Below are 13,855 nucleotides of genomic sequence, written 5' to 3' on the forward strand. Positions count from 1 at the left end.
TTAGTATCGTTAGTATTTTGTTGTTAAAATGAGATTTAAACGTTCACTCATCATTTAAAGGTAGCGTCAAATGGCCCTCAACATAGTTATTTTTGCAGCAATGCGGCCCGCGAGCTGAAAAGTTTGGAGGCCCCTGGCCTACACGATGGCAGGTGATTCATCCGTATGTGCTTCTGGCATGGTATAAGCGATAACGCACCATTCAAACAATTCTTCACCGTGACTCAAGCAAGTCCGCCCACTCCCAATAATGATGCCCTAATGTGTGAGCTTATCAATAAACAACGCACGTATATCGGTTTGTATGCACTCGTTTTGCGGTTGGGTGTCTTCTGCATGAGGATTTTGGCAGGTGTATGAGTGTACCATTCGGATGCGCTCGGAAGAAACAACCAAGTCAATAGATACTCAGGCGAATTGATTCACTGTTTGCTCTATTTTTACAATCTCTACCATTAAATTATAATTATATTCGATCGTTGCTGCTTGTGCTTAACCGCTTATCCTTAGACAATTCCTTCGATAAACTGCTTCATATTCTTCCCTCTAACGACTAACGGCCTGTAAGCGCGGAATTTAAGTACATAGTTACCACCTAACGCCTAACGGACGAATGAATTTAATAAAAAAAAAACACGCGAAACGAAATGCCATCACTACTCGGTTGCTGCGTACTTGTGATTCGTGTGTGATTAAAATATGGAGTCCAAACTGTTCCCAAACACGGGAACATCCTCGCGCGTGTACTGCTGAGATAGTGATAAAAATAACGATTTATGGGCACGATACGATTTCCATCTGCTTGGCTTGTATACGTTGGCTAGTATGGGTTACTGGCGGTGGTGTTACTGACGCCAAATTCAGTGAGAAGACTTCATGACCGGCTGTTCGACCCGCGGCACGACGGGCTTCAGTGGAATCGGCGGTTTTGAACTGCTGTGGGGCGTCGGATTGCCGATGGTGACGGGTGACAGTGGCGTCAGCTCGCGGGTTCGCTTGACCCGCACCGAATGGTTGTTGTCACCGTTTGGCAGCATCAGGGTCGGCCGTCGCAGCAGCATCGTCAGCTGAATGGCGCAAAATATGCCCAGGCTCTGAAAAGGAAAGGAAAACGCCCCCGTGAGTGTGTTGTGTGCAAGATTGCAAGGAAGCGTTTCAAAGCAATGCGATGAAATATTTCAAACGCAGCTGAAATATTTCATCCATGCTTGCGCGCGAGACGGTTTCAAGCGATCAACAGCTAAACGCAATGTGTTTGGAGGATGATCTTGTGTTTGCAGTTAATATTCATCCCCTTCATCGTTTAAAATAATAACTCCACTACAAAATCGGAACATTGTGTAGAAATGTTACAAAACATACACGGTAAGGATTCGCAATAATAAACCGCCTCTCACAGGCACATTCGCCGAACGTTCATTCACAACGTTTGTTTATTATTAGTTTCCCTTCATGATGCTGACTTCACACCGCACAACGCGGAAACTGTTTGTCTTTTTTGTGGCTGTTTATTAACTGGGTATGAAACATTACAGCAGGATGGTGGCCCCTGCGTTTGTCTAAGGAACGTATCATCTTATGCGGCGGTGTGTGTGAGTGGGGTTGTCGATGTTATATTTTTACATTTTCCGACCACACACGCAACAACAAAGAAGGCATAATGGGTGGTACCGGACGTGAATATTATTTTGAAGTTGGCGAGGAATAAGGAACAATCACACGCGCACAGCTGCTGATGATGCTGACGAGAGTGTGTCGAGCTGGCCGAGACTTCCGTGTAATTCGAACGCGAAGGAATACTTCTCTTGAGAACGTTGGAATGCGTGAAGGGCATGCAGTGATGGAAATGACTTTTCTGTTTCAAAAGATCTTTGCAGAGAGCTAGGCTCCCTTCACAGTATTAAAATTTTAAAACAAAACGTACAACTTCATTATACTTAAAACTAGAGACATTCCTGGTTCTAGTCATGCAACTAGTTGAGAAATTCATTGAAGAAGCATTAAACGCCATTTGGCACGGTTCCATTTACATGCGGGGCCCTAGAACGGACGTTGAAAACCCCACCCGGTAAGACCATGACCTACATTCGATCGCCGACGAACGAAACACCGAACAAAAACACACAGCATCCGAAATTTTGAGCAACAGGTACCCAACCACACATACACCATCGATTCCGTCTGGCGTTATATCATCTCCAACGCCACCACGAGCAGCTGTTGTTTTGAGCAATTAAAAAAAAATACAATAACATACAACACCCCAAACAGTACGCAGCGTGGGGGACACAACAATGGTCATATTGTGCTCGGAGTACACACGGCGACTATACCGATATCAGTCAGTGTCGTGTGACCATAAAATAAGATCAAATCCCGACTGTGCGACGGGATTCCACCGACCGCAGGAACAATTCAACCGGCCGGCGGCCCGGTCGGTGGAATGAGCGGCATTTGCCATACATTTTCTCGAGACATTCACGCTGTGGCGGTGGCCTTCCATTCCTTCCATTCCCTCCTAAATCCGTGCGTTCGTTCCCGTGTGCCCGTGTGTACGGCTGGCCGTTTAACGCTGAAGGCGAACGCGCGCGATACTGACAGACAGCGCCAAGGCACGAATGACGTCGGCCAACGACGACATCGTCTATATCTCCCCCGAGATGTAAACAGAGTACAGAGAGGACGCATTTTATTTTTGACCAGCAGAACAGAAACCACAAAAAGGGTGGGGAGGTGTGGTCCTTGTGGGGTGACTCGATGCTGCAACTACCATAAGGGCGTCCCCCTTGTGTCCACCATCGTCACGATTTGTTGAATATAAATAATCTATTCATTATTTTGAAATCTTCGCTTCGCTTCGGGGGGGCTATGCTTCCGAACGTCACCGAGCGAAGCGTCCGCCTCAAACGATCGCGCTGGATGCGATCCCGTGCAAGAAGAATGACTAATTTTCTTAATTAGTTACTCCATTTATGCTACAAGATTTATCGTTCCCTGCGTTTCGCTGCCTCCCTCCTTTGTACTTCACATCCACGTCCGGTGCGGAAAAGAATTTATGTTAAGATTTAAGAGGACAGCATTCTTTCATCACCACGCCCGGGACGTTGGACCCGGGACGGAGGGGAGGAGTGTGACGAACACGAACACCCACATACCTGTATTAGCGCGGAGGCAACCGCAACCACGGCGACACGAATCATGTTCATCTCGATGCTCTTCACGAACACGTGCATGCAGCCGGTGTTGAAGACTTTCGTGTCGATCGGATCGTAGCAGGACCAGGGGAAGCCCATCTGCTTGTTCTTCTTGTAGTCATGGATGCCATTGTACCCGCAGCAACGGAACTGTGTGTGTGTGCCAAAAAGAGAGATTTATATGATTTACGATAAAACAATAGATATACGTTAGCACGCTAGCGCATCACTTACATCCCGCTGCAATCGGTTCCAGATGTGCGTCTGATCGTTCGTGTTGTCTTTTGCCAGAAACTCGGTAAAGCTCGTCTCGATCGCCACCTCGGCCGGTACGATCAGATGCGCCTTGGTGGCGACCGACCACCCACTCACTAAGAATAAGATCACAATGAAGAGCACTAAAAATGCGCAGAACTGAAAACGAAACAGTGAATTAAGTTGTGTATGTTCACATTCGTTGGAGTTGGATTAGAAGAAAGGTGATGTTAGTATTACCAATCCTAAGTAACACCGCTGCTTCCGGCTCGTGGACGTCCAGCCAAGGTAGCAGAGGGCTTGGGAGATTATGCCGAGCCCGATCAGCACGGCAAACGGTTCCCAGAACTGATTCTTTACGATCGGCGCGTACTGCTTATGGGTCCAGAGTAGGAATGCTCCGATTACTAGCTGTGCACCGCCACATATCTACATCGAACAGGAGGAGGGGGTTGTAAAGATGGGAAACAAAACATTAAAAAGATCACAAAAGGTAATAGAAAATTAGACGGATAAACACCATTAGCGATCATGCACCTCTCCTTTAATGCATCGTTCTTTGGTTCGTTTGTTCATGATCAATTTAATGCAGCTGTAGATAATTAATGAGGGCCTTGAATCTTTGAAATGCATCACAACTCGGAAAGGGGAGATACATTTGGAAATTAAACCCACACGGACCCCCGGTTCACAAAATAAAACGACCAACTACTATTAGCCAAGTTCATAAATTCCTTGCCCGCGAGAGGTCCCCGGTGCGCGAAGATGGATCTGTGCGCTGTTAGCATAAACAAATGTGTGAAAAGTTTATACACTACTACTACTACTACTAGTACTACTAGCAGACAAGCTCACAGTCTGCACAGACACACACTGTAGTGTGTAAAAATAAGATAAACAATCGCTGTCTTAGAAGCAAACATACAAACGTTTTTCTTCACCTTCTCCCACAAGACGAGAGAGAGAGAGAGAGAGAGAGAGCCAGTGTATAAGAATGTATAAGAAGTTCGGCTCTTCTTACCACGCGGCTCGGTTTCAATGGCTGATGAGCTATGACAGGGTAAAGATTTTGCTCAAGATGAGACTAATATTATGCAAAGCAGACCATTTCCGCTGATTGACACGTTAGTACACGCTGCTACTGTTGGGCTGTGGGGACCGGTTCTTGTCTATCAGATGATGGATAGCTGATGAGGATGGTCGGATTTCAAAACTAGAAGTATTGCAAGGCATTCTAACAAAATAACAATGGGAATAATAAACGCATTGATCCATTAGCAATTAGGACGCCCAATGGAAGTGCCTGGAATTTTCCAGATCGCTGACAATCACGCTACGGAGGACAAATAGAATAAGAGTAAATGTTTACCCGTGCTCATAGGTCAAACATCATCATCATCGTCGGCTCGGTTCGCTTTCTCGGAGCTGAGATGATTGAGACTGTCGTGACAATACTGTACATTAATCCCTGAATACCCGAACCCGAGAACAGTCGAGCCGTGTCTTAAGAGATCTGTTTACAAATCTCTAAACACTCGTAACTTTCCTTTGGGGACAAATTCCCCTTTCCGATTGAAATCTCTGTAATAGGGTACACACACACAAACACACATCATATACACAATGTGACCGCCGGAGGGTTTGTGTCTTTGAATTCTTCCGCAAGCAGCAATCACTCTAAACCCCATTTTTCACACCCATCGCTCAAGCAAGCTCCAACCAAACTCCCATCCGCCCGTTATGGATGTCACCAGCACGATCGACGACCAACAACGGCGGTGGCGGCTTGAGTACTCATGTCACGTCCAACGTTCATAATAGTAAAAAGTTTACTGTTCACCGTCCTTCCTTCCCTTCTCAATCGTCATCTCCGTATCCCAGGGTTTGTGGCCGCCTCAACCACCCGAGAATGTAACATAATCCAAACAAAAGCATATTCAAAACCCATTCCGAGCACGAATACAAGAACCACGAGCGCGCGCGCGCTCGCTCGCGACACATTTTCCCCTTTTCCTGGCCTAAAGAAGTGAGTGGAGTGTTGGAACGTAAAACTAACGGAACGATTATTCGGAAACTACAGGGCCGCGGGTTTGTGGCGATTATGAAGTTTTTTTCCGGGTTTGCGATGATGCCCACTCGGTCACCGTGTCATGCATAATGCATATTCTCTGTCGATGGCAAAAAGCCATCCATTGATGGTGTGTACGAAGATGAGCCCCCATTCGAAGATGAGTTGTCTGTTTATATTTCCCGCCAGTATTTTTTGGACATAAAGCTTCACCAGTCAGTCTGAACGCGTGCCACTCTTTCCATAACAATAATCGGAACGATCGAGCTGTGCTGCGCGATTTGCGAGCTTTTGTGATAGAATTTACAAAACATTGGCCATAATAATGACCCAGCATCTAAGTGCTGCCACACCAGCATTTCCGACCGGCCGAGTGTTGAGACACGAACTGGCACTTATTACCGGCATGGGGGTAATTTACAATTCCGCATAATAAATTCTGAAGTTTTGCTTTCTAAAGGATCGATAAACCTACGGGCGGCGCGATTGGGGAATGATGGTACGAAAATGTGAAGAATTTTATTTAGTAAACTTTCGCACCATTAGGAAAACACAAACCACAAAACACGCGAGCTGGAATTGTGCAAACGAATCACTCCGGTCTGTTGGGCTTGCACAAGACGTTGCCCGGTTCCCGTAAACTAAACCTAGCAATTTCGTTGTCTAATTTGACGTTTTTATTCTCCACACATACGGCCCTTTATTAGCTTCCACTCTCGCTTTTTAATGTACCGAGGAGTATGACATAATTTTGAGGGAAAATTTATTGGAGCATCCAAAGCCGACGGCCACACAGCATCACACACACACTTTAGGGACATCATTCGTAGGTTCGCGCGATGGGTCCTACTCGCGCGCATAGCGTGCATTTCACGTGGTTTCGTACCCCGCTAGACGACGACAACGTTCGATTTGGTTTGGGTTTGAAGGCAAGCAAAAAAGAACAAAAATATCAACCAATAGCGCATCCCTAGAGAACGATACCTCGATTCATATGTGGTCTACTTGCCAACAAGCACCAGCATCTTTGACACACATAGACCTTAGAGACCGGCTGTGAGAAGATGACTTTGCGGCAACATATGCAAAAAACAGCCTATCGAGAGAGAGAGAGAGCTCGTTTGAATGATTTTCAGTAAATGAAGTGTGACTACAAATCATCTTTTTTGTGTGTCTGTGCCGACGTTAATGATGTTAGTAACGCTGCTAGAAAGAGAAAGAGAGATGCGAGCTCTAATGTACTAAAGGCGTAACTGTTATTTTGTCCTCATTTTCTCTCTAATATCTAGAACAAAAATATGCTACACTCTTGAACATTAGTAAAGCACGACCCCAACATTCAATAAAAAGGTTCCAGGAAGCTACAAACATTCCAAACCATTGAATGATCATGGTTTTACTGGCGGTGGTGTAAAATCATGTCTAAAAGCCCATAAAAATGTTCTCTTTGAAGTGATAAGTTACAGATGCGTGGTGCTCGACCATAAAAGATTAATGAAACGCACACGACGAGATCATCCGGTCCCCTTGATCGAGTTTTGAGTGGTCGAGAAATATTGTATCGTAATGAGGGAGAGAGTTCAGTCCCTCCTGTTAATTAAAGTCCGTTTTCGAAAAACCGAAACCGCTAGAGTTTGCGGTCTGTGACGATTGACACGTTACCGCCATGACCACACGGGGGCAAACACGGGGACAGCTCTGAAAGTCTGCACTGATTGCCACACCCATTAGCACCACTCCCTTCTAAGGGACCCTAAGCCTGGGGACCCGGTTTTTTCGCATCTTTTCCCTAGCGATGAGAGAGCTGCGATGACTACCATTACCACACCACGACCGTGTATGGAAAGACTCACGATTCTAAACTTAGACAGCCCTTCCCATCAGCTGGCCAATGTGTCTCGTATGAGGTAGGGGAACCCCATCTCCAATACGTCGTATGTATGTCTACCTTCGAGACAACTTCGACTGGATGTGAATTACCGGCGTCGAGTGAACCCTAAAGTACGACTACTCTCGTACCCGATCCGAAGGCCTTCTAATGCATCTATCGGGATCGGCGGGGGCAAGCGGGCCAAGCAAAAGAACTTGAACGGTTGAATGATCTTACTGCGATACTCCTCCAAACGGGGAGGGCCCTAAGCCCATCCCATTCCAAACCCCCCCCCCTCTCCTCATTTTCTTTCCAAAAACACACCGTTTTGTTTATTTATACTTCTTGGGTTCGCGTTGGAAGAAGTTGGAGTGTGTATCGTGCTTTCGCGGCGATACTCGTACTTGATCGAAATTCTTGAACTCGAAACATCTCCAGATGCGAGACGAGAAGGAGGGTGTTGTATGTGCTCTTCTTCTACTACTTCACCATCGTCATCGGCATCGATCGATTCTCCAGAAATTCGCCATACGCACAGCGAAGATGTTGTGTGATCGTCATCAACAGGGAGAGAGCCGAACATGGGAAAACCTTAGTTTGTTTGCTTTTCCGATTTGGGAAAACTGCAACATTATTGCCGTTTAATTTGCTTGTGTTCACTGGCCCAGTGCTGAGTCGGCACGGCTTGCAGCACGAAACAGCAAACAGCAAACAGGACCGATCAAAACATGTCCAATTTGCACCATTCTTTGTAATACACGCACACAAAAACTGTTGGGTGTTAATGTACATGAAGAACACAGCACGATCAAACAGAACCATAAATACCGGAAGTAACAAAAGGGATCCTCGTTCTTTTGAAGTGTTCCGCCACACGATCTAACGCTTTGTGCTGTCGTATTATTTCAGTCACAGTCACAAGGAAGTGGTCCCAACAAATTTTGGAGTTTTCTTTCTGCTAAATGGTTCAGCCTTTTTTGCACCTTGGGACCGAACTCGTTTGATCCAGCACTGCGAAGAAGTGAACGGTTGTTTAGCGTTAATTATCATCTGCATGATAAGTAATCTTCCAAACAATAACGATTGTGCTTTGATCGGATCGCAATCGTTTCATCTAAAGGTGCTATAATTCATAAAACGAACGTTACCAGGTGTGAATTAAATAGTTCATAATCTTCTTTTAACCACGCCACAGCTCCAATTCCTATTTTATGTTGGAATTATGCACCGATTCTAGCTGGCGACTCTTTAAAAATGCATTCAATATGCAAATCAACCCCGAGCTGACTCTCTAGTCGATAGGAATACGCAATTCCAGGGAATTAAAATGTGTCCTTTCTACGCAGCAGCAGCAACAGCAGTTTGCCGTCCCATTCAATGTCGATTATTTTGCAACCCCTAACTAAATTGGGGAATATTGTTCTGTTCTATCCTGCCGCTTCCCAAACGTTCTCCCGAACGGCCTACACGTAGGGCCGACCTTCCCTCTGTTGGCATTACATCTGTGCCCACCCTTTCGCACGGGGACGGTTCGGAAATAGGGAGCGACGAGATTTATACACCAACTGCGCAAAACAAGAACGCATTTCCCCGTCCTCCTTTCCAGCTGCATCCATTTCGGCGCTGTTACTGCGTATTTCAATGCAGATTTGCGTTACGTGTTACACACGTGTTTCGAATGTGTTTCCTAAAATTCAAAGAAATTGGCTTAAAAAACGGAACGTTTGAATATAAATAGGATCGTATGGTGTTTAGTTTAGTTGAAATTCCATAGAATTAAATTAACCTTGAACAGCGTACCAGGGGATAGACATATGAGATGGAAAATCCCGCTGATGTGTCTTAATTCCAAGAACAGTATTCATCTCCCTATTCCTTTGTAAACACACATATGTTGCGAGTAAAAAAATCAGTACTCGTGAGGGCATTGCTTCGGGTCACAAATTGGAGCAAATCATAAATTTCTAACCGCAGAAACAACTTTACATATCATTGCTTCACTCTCTCCACAAATCATGCGTCTTGTGTCCTGTACATCGCCTGTAGAAACCCGAATTGGAAAGCTAAGAAATGGACGGAAGGAAGCCGACCATGTATGTAGCAGTCTCGAGTAATCCAACTAAATGCTTTCTTCTGCAGGATTAAAGTAATTGCCTTGTCTTGGTGTAAGCCACTGCTGGCCACTGCTGGGCGGTTGTGTGTACCCGCCACCTCCAGTCCTGTAGTGCTGTAACCGCACATAGCTAATGCACAACGGAGCGCATCACAATTTGGACCAAATCCAAGCGAGAAGCCATTCCACAGGATCCACTCATAATCCCCTCCATCAACATATCAGTGCGGGGCGAAGCGCTTTGGAGCAACGGAAGGACGGCAAGGACAAAATGGAATACTTTTTTATTGTTAAAACATGCTAAGAATTATTACGATGACCAGAGAATATGTGTATGCTCTGGGCGTGTGTGTGTGTGTGTGGAGCATAGAAACAGCTTAACTGAATTAAATGGGACAACATTTCAACGGTCTCTGCACGTTAAGTGATAGCCCCAACGAACGGTAAGAGAGGGGCAATGGAGAAAAGGGCGAGGAAATCAATTTGAGCGGAAAATATCACAACCGAAAAAAAAACAATAGAAAAATAGAGGAAAAATTCGAGAAAACTTAACCAACCAGGCAAAAGTACATGGATTAACTCACGGATCCATGACGATAATCCTTGCCCCAACCATTCTTTCAGCTACAGGGGTGTTCCAGTGGATGGCCCGAGGAAAGCGGCAAAAGGGCTGTGACAGAGTGTGTGTGTGGCGAGTGTAGGATTCGTAAGGCTTCCAGTGGTATCATCGCGTGTGATATGTGGCACATTACGCGTAGCAACTTCGAGTTTCGGGGAGGGAGCTTTGATGACTTGGACTGGCCAATTTTCGTCCAACTATTGTTTCATGCCCGTCCAGCCATGCGAAGCCAAGTTATAATTAGAAGTATATCGCAATACCCCCGAGAGAGAGAGGATGTATCGCGACATCCAACCCACGCCCTGGCACGCCAGGCCAGGCCAGGCCAGCCAGCAGCAAAGATAATGATGTCTTCTTGCTCCAAATGTAATGGGGTACAGCGAGATAGCGCGAGACGATAATGAAGTGGGCCCCATCCCCCATCCACGGTCACAATGTTTTGTGTTAAAGTCGTCAGATATATACATTCAAGGGTATGTAGGTACCCTCGAGATAGGTTTGTCTTTTTTAACGTTCTGTCGACGATGTTTTGTTTGTTTGAGGTACTTGCTGGAGGTATGAGCGCTCCCATGTTACAAAATCCAAGTTGGCGCCGTTGCTGGATCGCTGTTTGCTTTAGAACCGAGCCTTGTTTTTGGGGTAGGTTTGCTCAGGCCGAACCCCTCTGTACAGCAGACTCGCTGTGAAACCCCTACAACTTAGAGTTCGGACTTTGGGAAGCGAACCCCTCGGACATTTTACAGTGTAATTTCTCCCTATTTTCCATCCGATTTATGTGTCGGAAAAGTGGGAAATGGTGGATTCATATTGCTTTTGTGGGTGATTCTCCGTCCTCCGCTCCGGTGATCAGTATTTATGTCCGCCATCACCGGGCACGGAGCCGAACATTTATTTACCCAGCGTTCGGTGGAGTTGTTTGGTAAACTGAAGCTGATGCTTGGAATTATTGAATGGACCACATCTGGTGGCGACAATCCATTTAGAAGGTGTCGGTGTGGCTCACTCTCTCTCTGTTTTCCGGTTTCGTTGCTGAACCTTCTGATTGTGGTGGTCGACCGCGTTTTGTTTATAGTAGAAGCTCGTCTCGCATAACCTGAGCCTTGAGACGCGTAAAGGTCGTATCGGATATGGGGCCGGCCTGATGCGTCCACCTCGGCGGGGGTTTGTTTGTGGGGAAAAAGATGGATTGAGTTTTAAAATAGGTCCTGGTGCTTAATCATCCTTTCCCTGTTGCCCCAGTCTGGGAATCACGCGTTTTTTCGGCCCGCTCTGCTCGTGTGCAGAGTTGATGATGAATAATCACATTTCACACAATGGCGTTAAAAAAAACAGAGGGACAGAGGAGTTCTCTTCTTTCGCTGGTAAAAATGATGATTCGGTTTTGGAGTTCGAATTCTAGCGGGATTGCTCGTGGCCACGGTGGAGTTTTCCGGCCAGTAACACTATACACGCCCGTCTCGCGTTAGGAATTAGCTCACTGAAGCGTAACCGGTGGAGGTTTTGTGAATGTGTGTGTGTGTGTGTGTGTGTGTGTGTTTGTATTTGTTGCTGCTGTGCCTACTCAGCATAATAGTGTGACCAAGAGAGCTGTATTGTGGCTGTTTAGTGTTTGACGCACAAAAGTCAATAGTGGAGAAGGGGGAGCCATCTCTTTGTGTTGTGTGTTTGTGGTTTCAAACCCGATTTGTGAGGTGGAATGGGGGGGGGAGGGGTACTGTGTATGCGAGAAAGTCCAGCGTGTGGTTTTATCTTGGGGGTGACATTTCTCTAACCAGCCGATTGGCCTCGTTTTATCGGCTCGCCTGCACTTTTGATGGATGTGTACGTGCGTGGTAGGCCTAACTTCCCTCGAATCGGGTGTGATCGTTGCCCGGGGTAACCACAGGTAGCGTGCGCGTGCGGGACCAGGTAAGAAAACTATCGCACCCATACACTCGCGCACGCAAGGTGTGTGATGCACCAACACAAACACAACCACCACTGTACTGTGGTTGCTTGTACATAACGCGCAGCAGACTTTAAATGCCGCTTTTCAAACGCTAACATGGTGTAATAGGTTATTGTTAGTTTGCACCAGACTCATTTTAAGCTTTTTTGCAAGATGATTTTTTTTTTCGATGATGGGATGGTTTTCCCAATTGTAAAAGTCCTCTTTTCAAGCGGCATTTTTCTATCTCTCTCACACACACGCGTCCATTTCAGCAAGTTCAGCATGCGTTTTCTTACCTTTCCTTTTACCAGAGCACATTTTTGTCTGTTTTATGTTAGTTACCCCTCTGTGTAAACTGCTAACCTCATACCACCACCACCACCACCATGATCGTTACTGTACGGATACAGTACGGATTCCGGTTTTGGAGGGTGCATAACTGAGCCTGTGTAGATGTGTGCGTTACAGTAAATACAGGTTTAAGACCCCTTAGCGAAGCGATTAGGGTGGAAGACGAGGGAAGACTTCAACTTCACGTACGAGCACGTCGATGCATTTATCGAGATTTTTCTTTGACCTCCTGCCAATAGTTATGAAGAAGAAACATGGCTACAACCTTAACGACAGACACTAGGACAGAACAAAACGACGAAGGCACACGATTAAACACTTCATTATGAAGAAGGGCGAAAGCTATGCCCTTCGTGTACAACGACAACGACACATCACTCGCAATTAGCATTCCCTTTTTTTTAATTCATCCCTTCTCAACAGGTAGCGTGACTTTGCATGATGATCTTTTTGCAAAACAGATCACCAATCTTTGTGTTTGTGTGTGTGTGTGTGTCTCGTCTGTAGCGTTGTCACCTCTGCACAACATTCCATTCAAAGCCGATCGCTTTCTGCACACGCAATGGCTACTAATTTAAATTTCAAACGAACAACACATGTGATTTGCATACTTCGCTTTTTTTCTTCTATTGCATGATCGCTAATATTGCTAGTGCGCAAACTGTTTGCGCTTTACCCACACCCACACACACACACACACACACACACACACACACACACCATCACCATATAGCACAGAATCACTCACCGATATTAGAATAACATATGCGTACACTAAATACTTGAAACACTTGATGCGCGCGGAAAGACGCATTTTTTTCTTCTTCTTCTCTTGCTCTAGTATGGCTTGCTTGGATGTATTACTATTGCTCGAAAACACATTCGATCACACGGCCGATGCACCACTACGGGCTTGGTTGGATGCTGCACTACTGTTGCGTTTAATGCTACTGCTGTTGATGACGACGGTGGTACGCGGTGGTTCGAATCTCACAAACATGTTTAACAAACAAAAAACTTTTAAACCATTATTGCGTTTTCTTTTTTTCTTTTTGTGGCAATTTTTAGCAACACAATTTCCCGTTGGAGCCCTTCAGCACGGGATTGTAATTAAAACAGACGACCACGACGCACACAAAACAATGCGCTAGTGGCGTGGAAAACGACGAACCGATTTCTTGCAACGAACTGTGTGGAAAGCGATCCGTACCGTTGGCGCTTTTGCCTCGAGCACGCCATGCCTTTGCACTATGGGTTGTTGTTGTTGATAGAGGGTGGTCAAAACATGTTGTAAAATTGAAATCTAAAATTCAATAATCTTTTAAAAGCTTGTTATTTGAACATTCAATTTGAGTTCTGTTTTAAAATACAGAACGATTTTAATGATAAGTAATATTTTGTTCCCATTCGATCCCAGTGTGCAATATCCATCAGCCACTCTTCTTGCTTGTTCTT

The 13,855-nt window shown here is 45.6% G+C and overlaps 1 protein-coding gene across 2 annotated transcripts; it reads right to left on the reverse strand.

Annotated features, from left to right (window-relative positions):
• Positions 1 to 417: 417 nt before the first annotated feature.
• On the reverse strand, positions 418 to 13,641 carry LOC1269921 (CD9 antigen). 2 transcript variants are annotated; one of them, XM_308575.5, is made up of 5 exons: positions 13,149 to 13,641; positions 3,690 to 3,878; positions 3,429 to 3,608; positions 3,156 to 3,344; positions 418 to 1,094 (listed from the first exon to the last, which is right to left on the reverse strand). In XM_308575.5, the coding sequence occupies exons 1-5, from the start codon at positions 13,212 to 13,214 to the stop codon at positions 861 to 863; spliced, it is 858 nt and encodes a 285-aa protein (XP_308575.5). In that variant the 5' UTR covers positions 13,215 to 13,641; the 3' UTR covers positions 418 to 860. The 2 variants fall into 2 exon arrangements, with proteins under 2 accessions (XP_308575.5, XP_061519670.1); XM_061663686.1 differs by lacking the exon at positions 13,149 to 13,641 and adding an exon at positions 3,970 to 3,987.
• Positions 13,642 to 13,855: the final 214 nt, after the last annotated feature.

The sequence above is a fragment of the Anopheles gambiae genome, chromosome 2 (assembly GCF_943734735.2).
Source record: "Anopheles gambiae chromosome 2, idAnoGambNW_F1_1, whole genome shotgun sequence".
In the NCBI taxonomy this organism is placed as follows: Eukaryota; Metazoa; Arthropoda; class Insecta; order Diptera; family Culicidae; genus Anopheles; species Anopheles gambiae.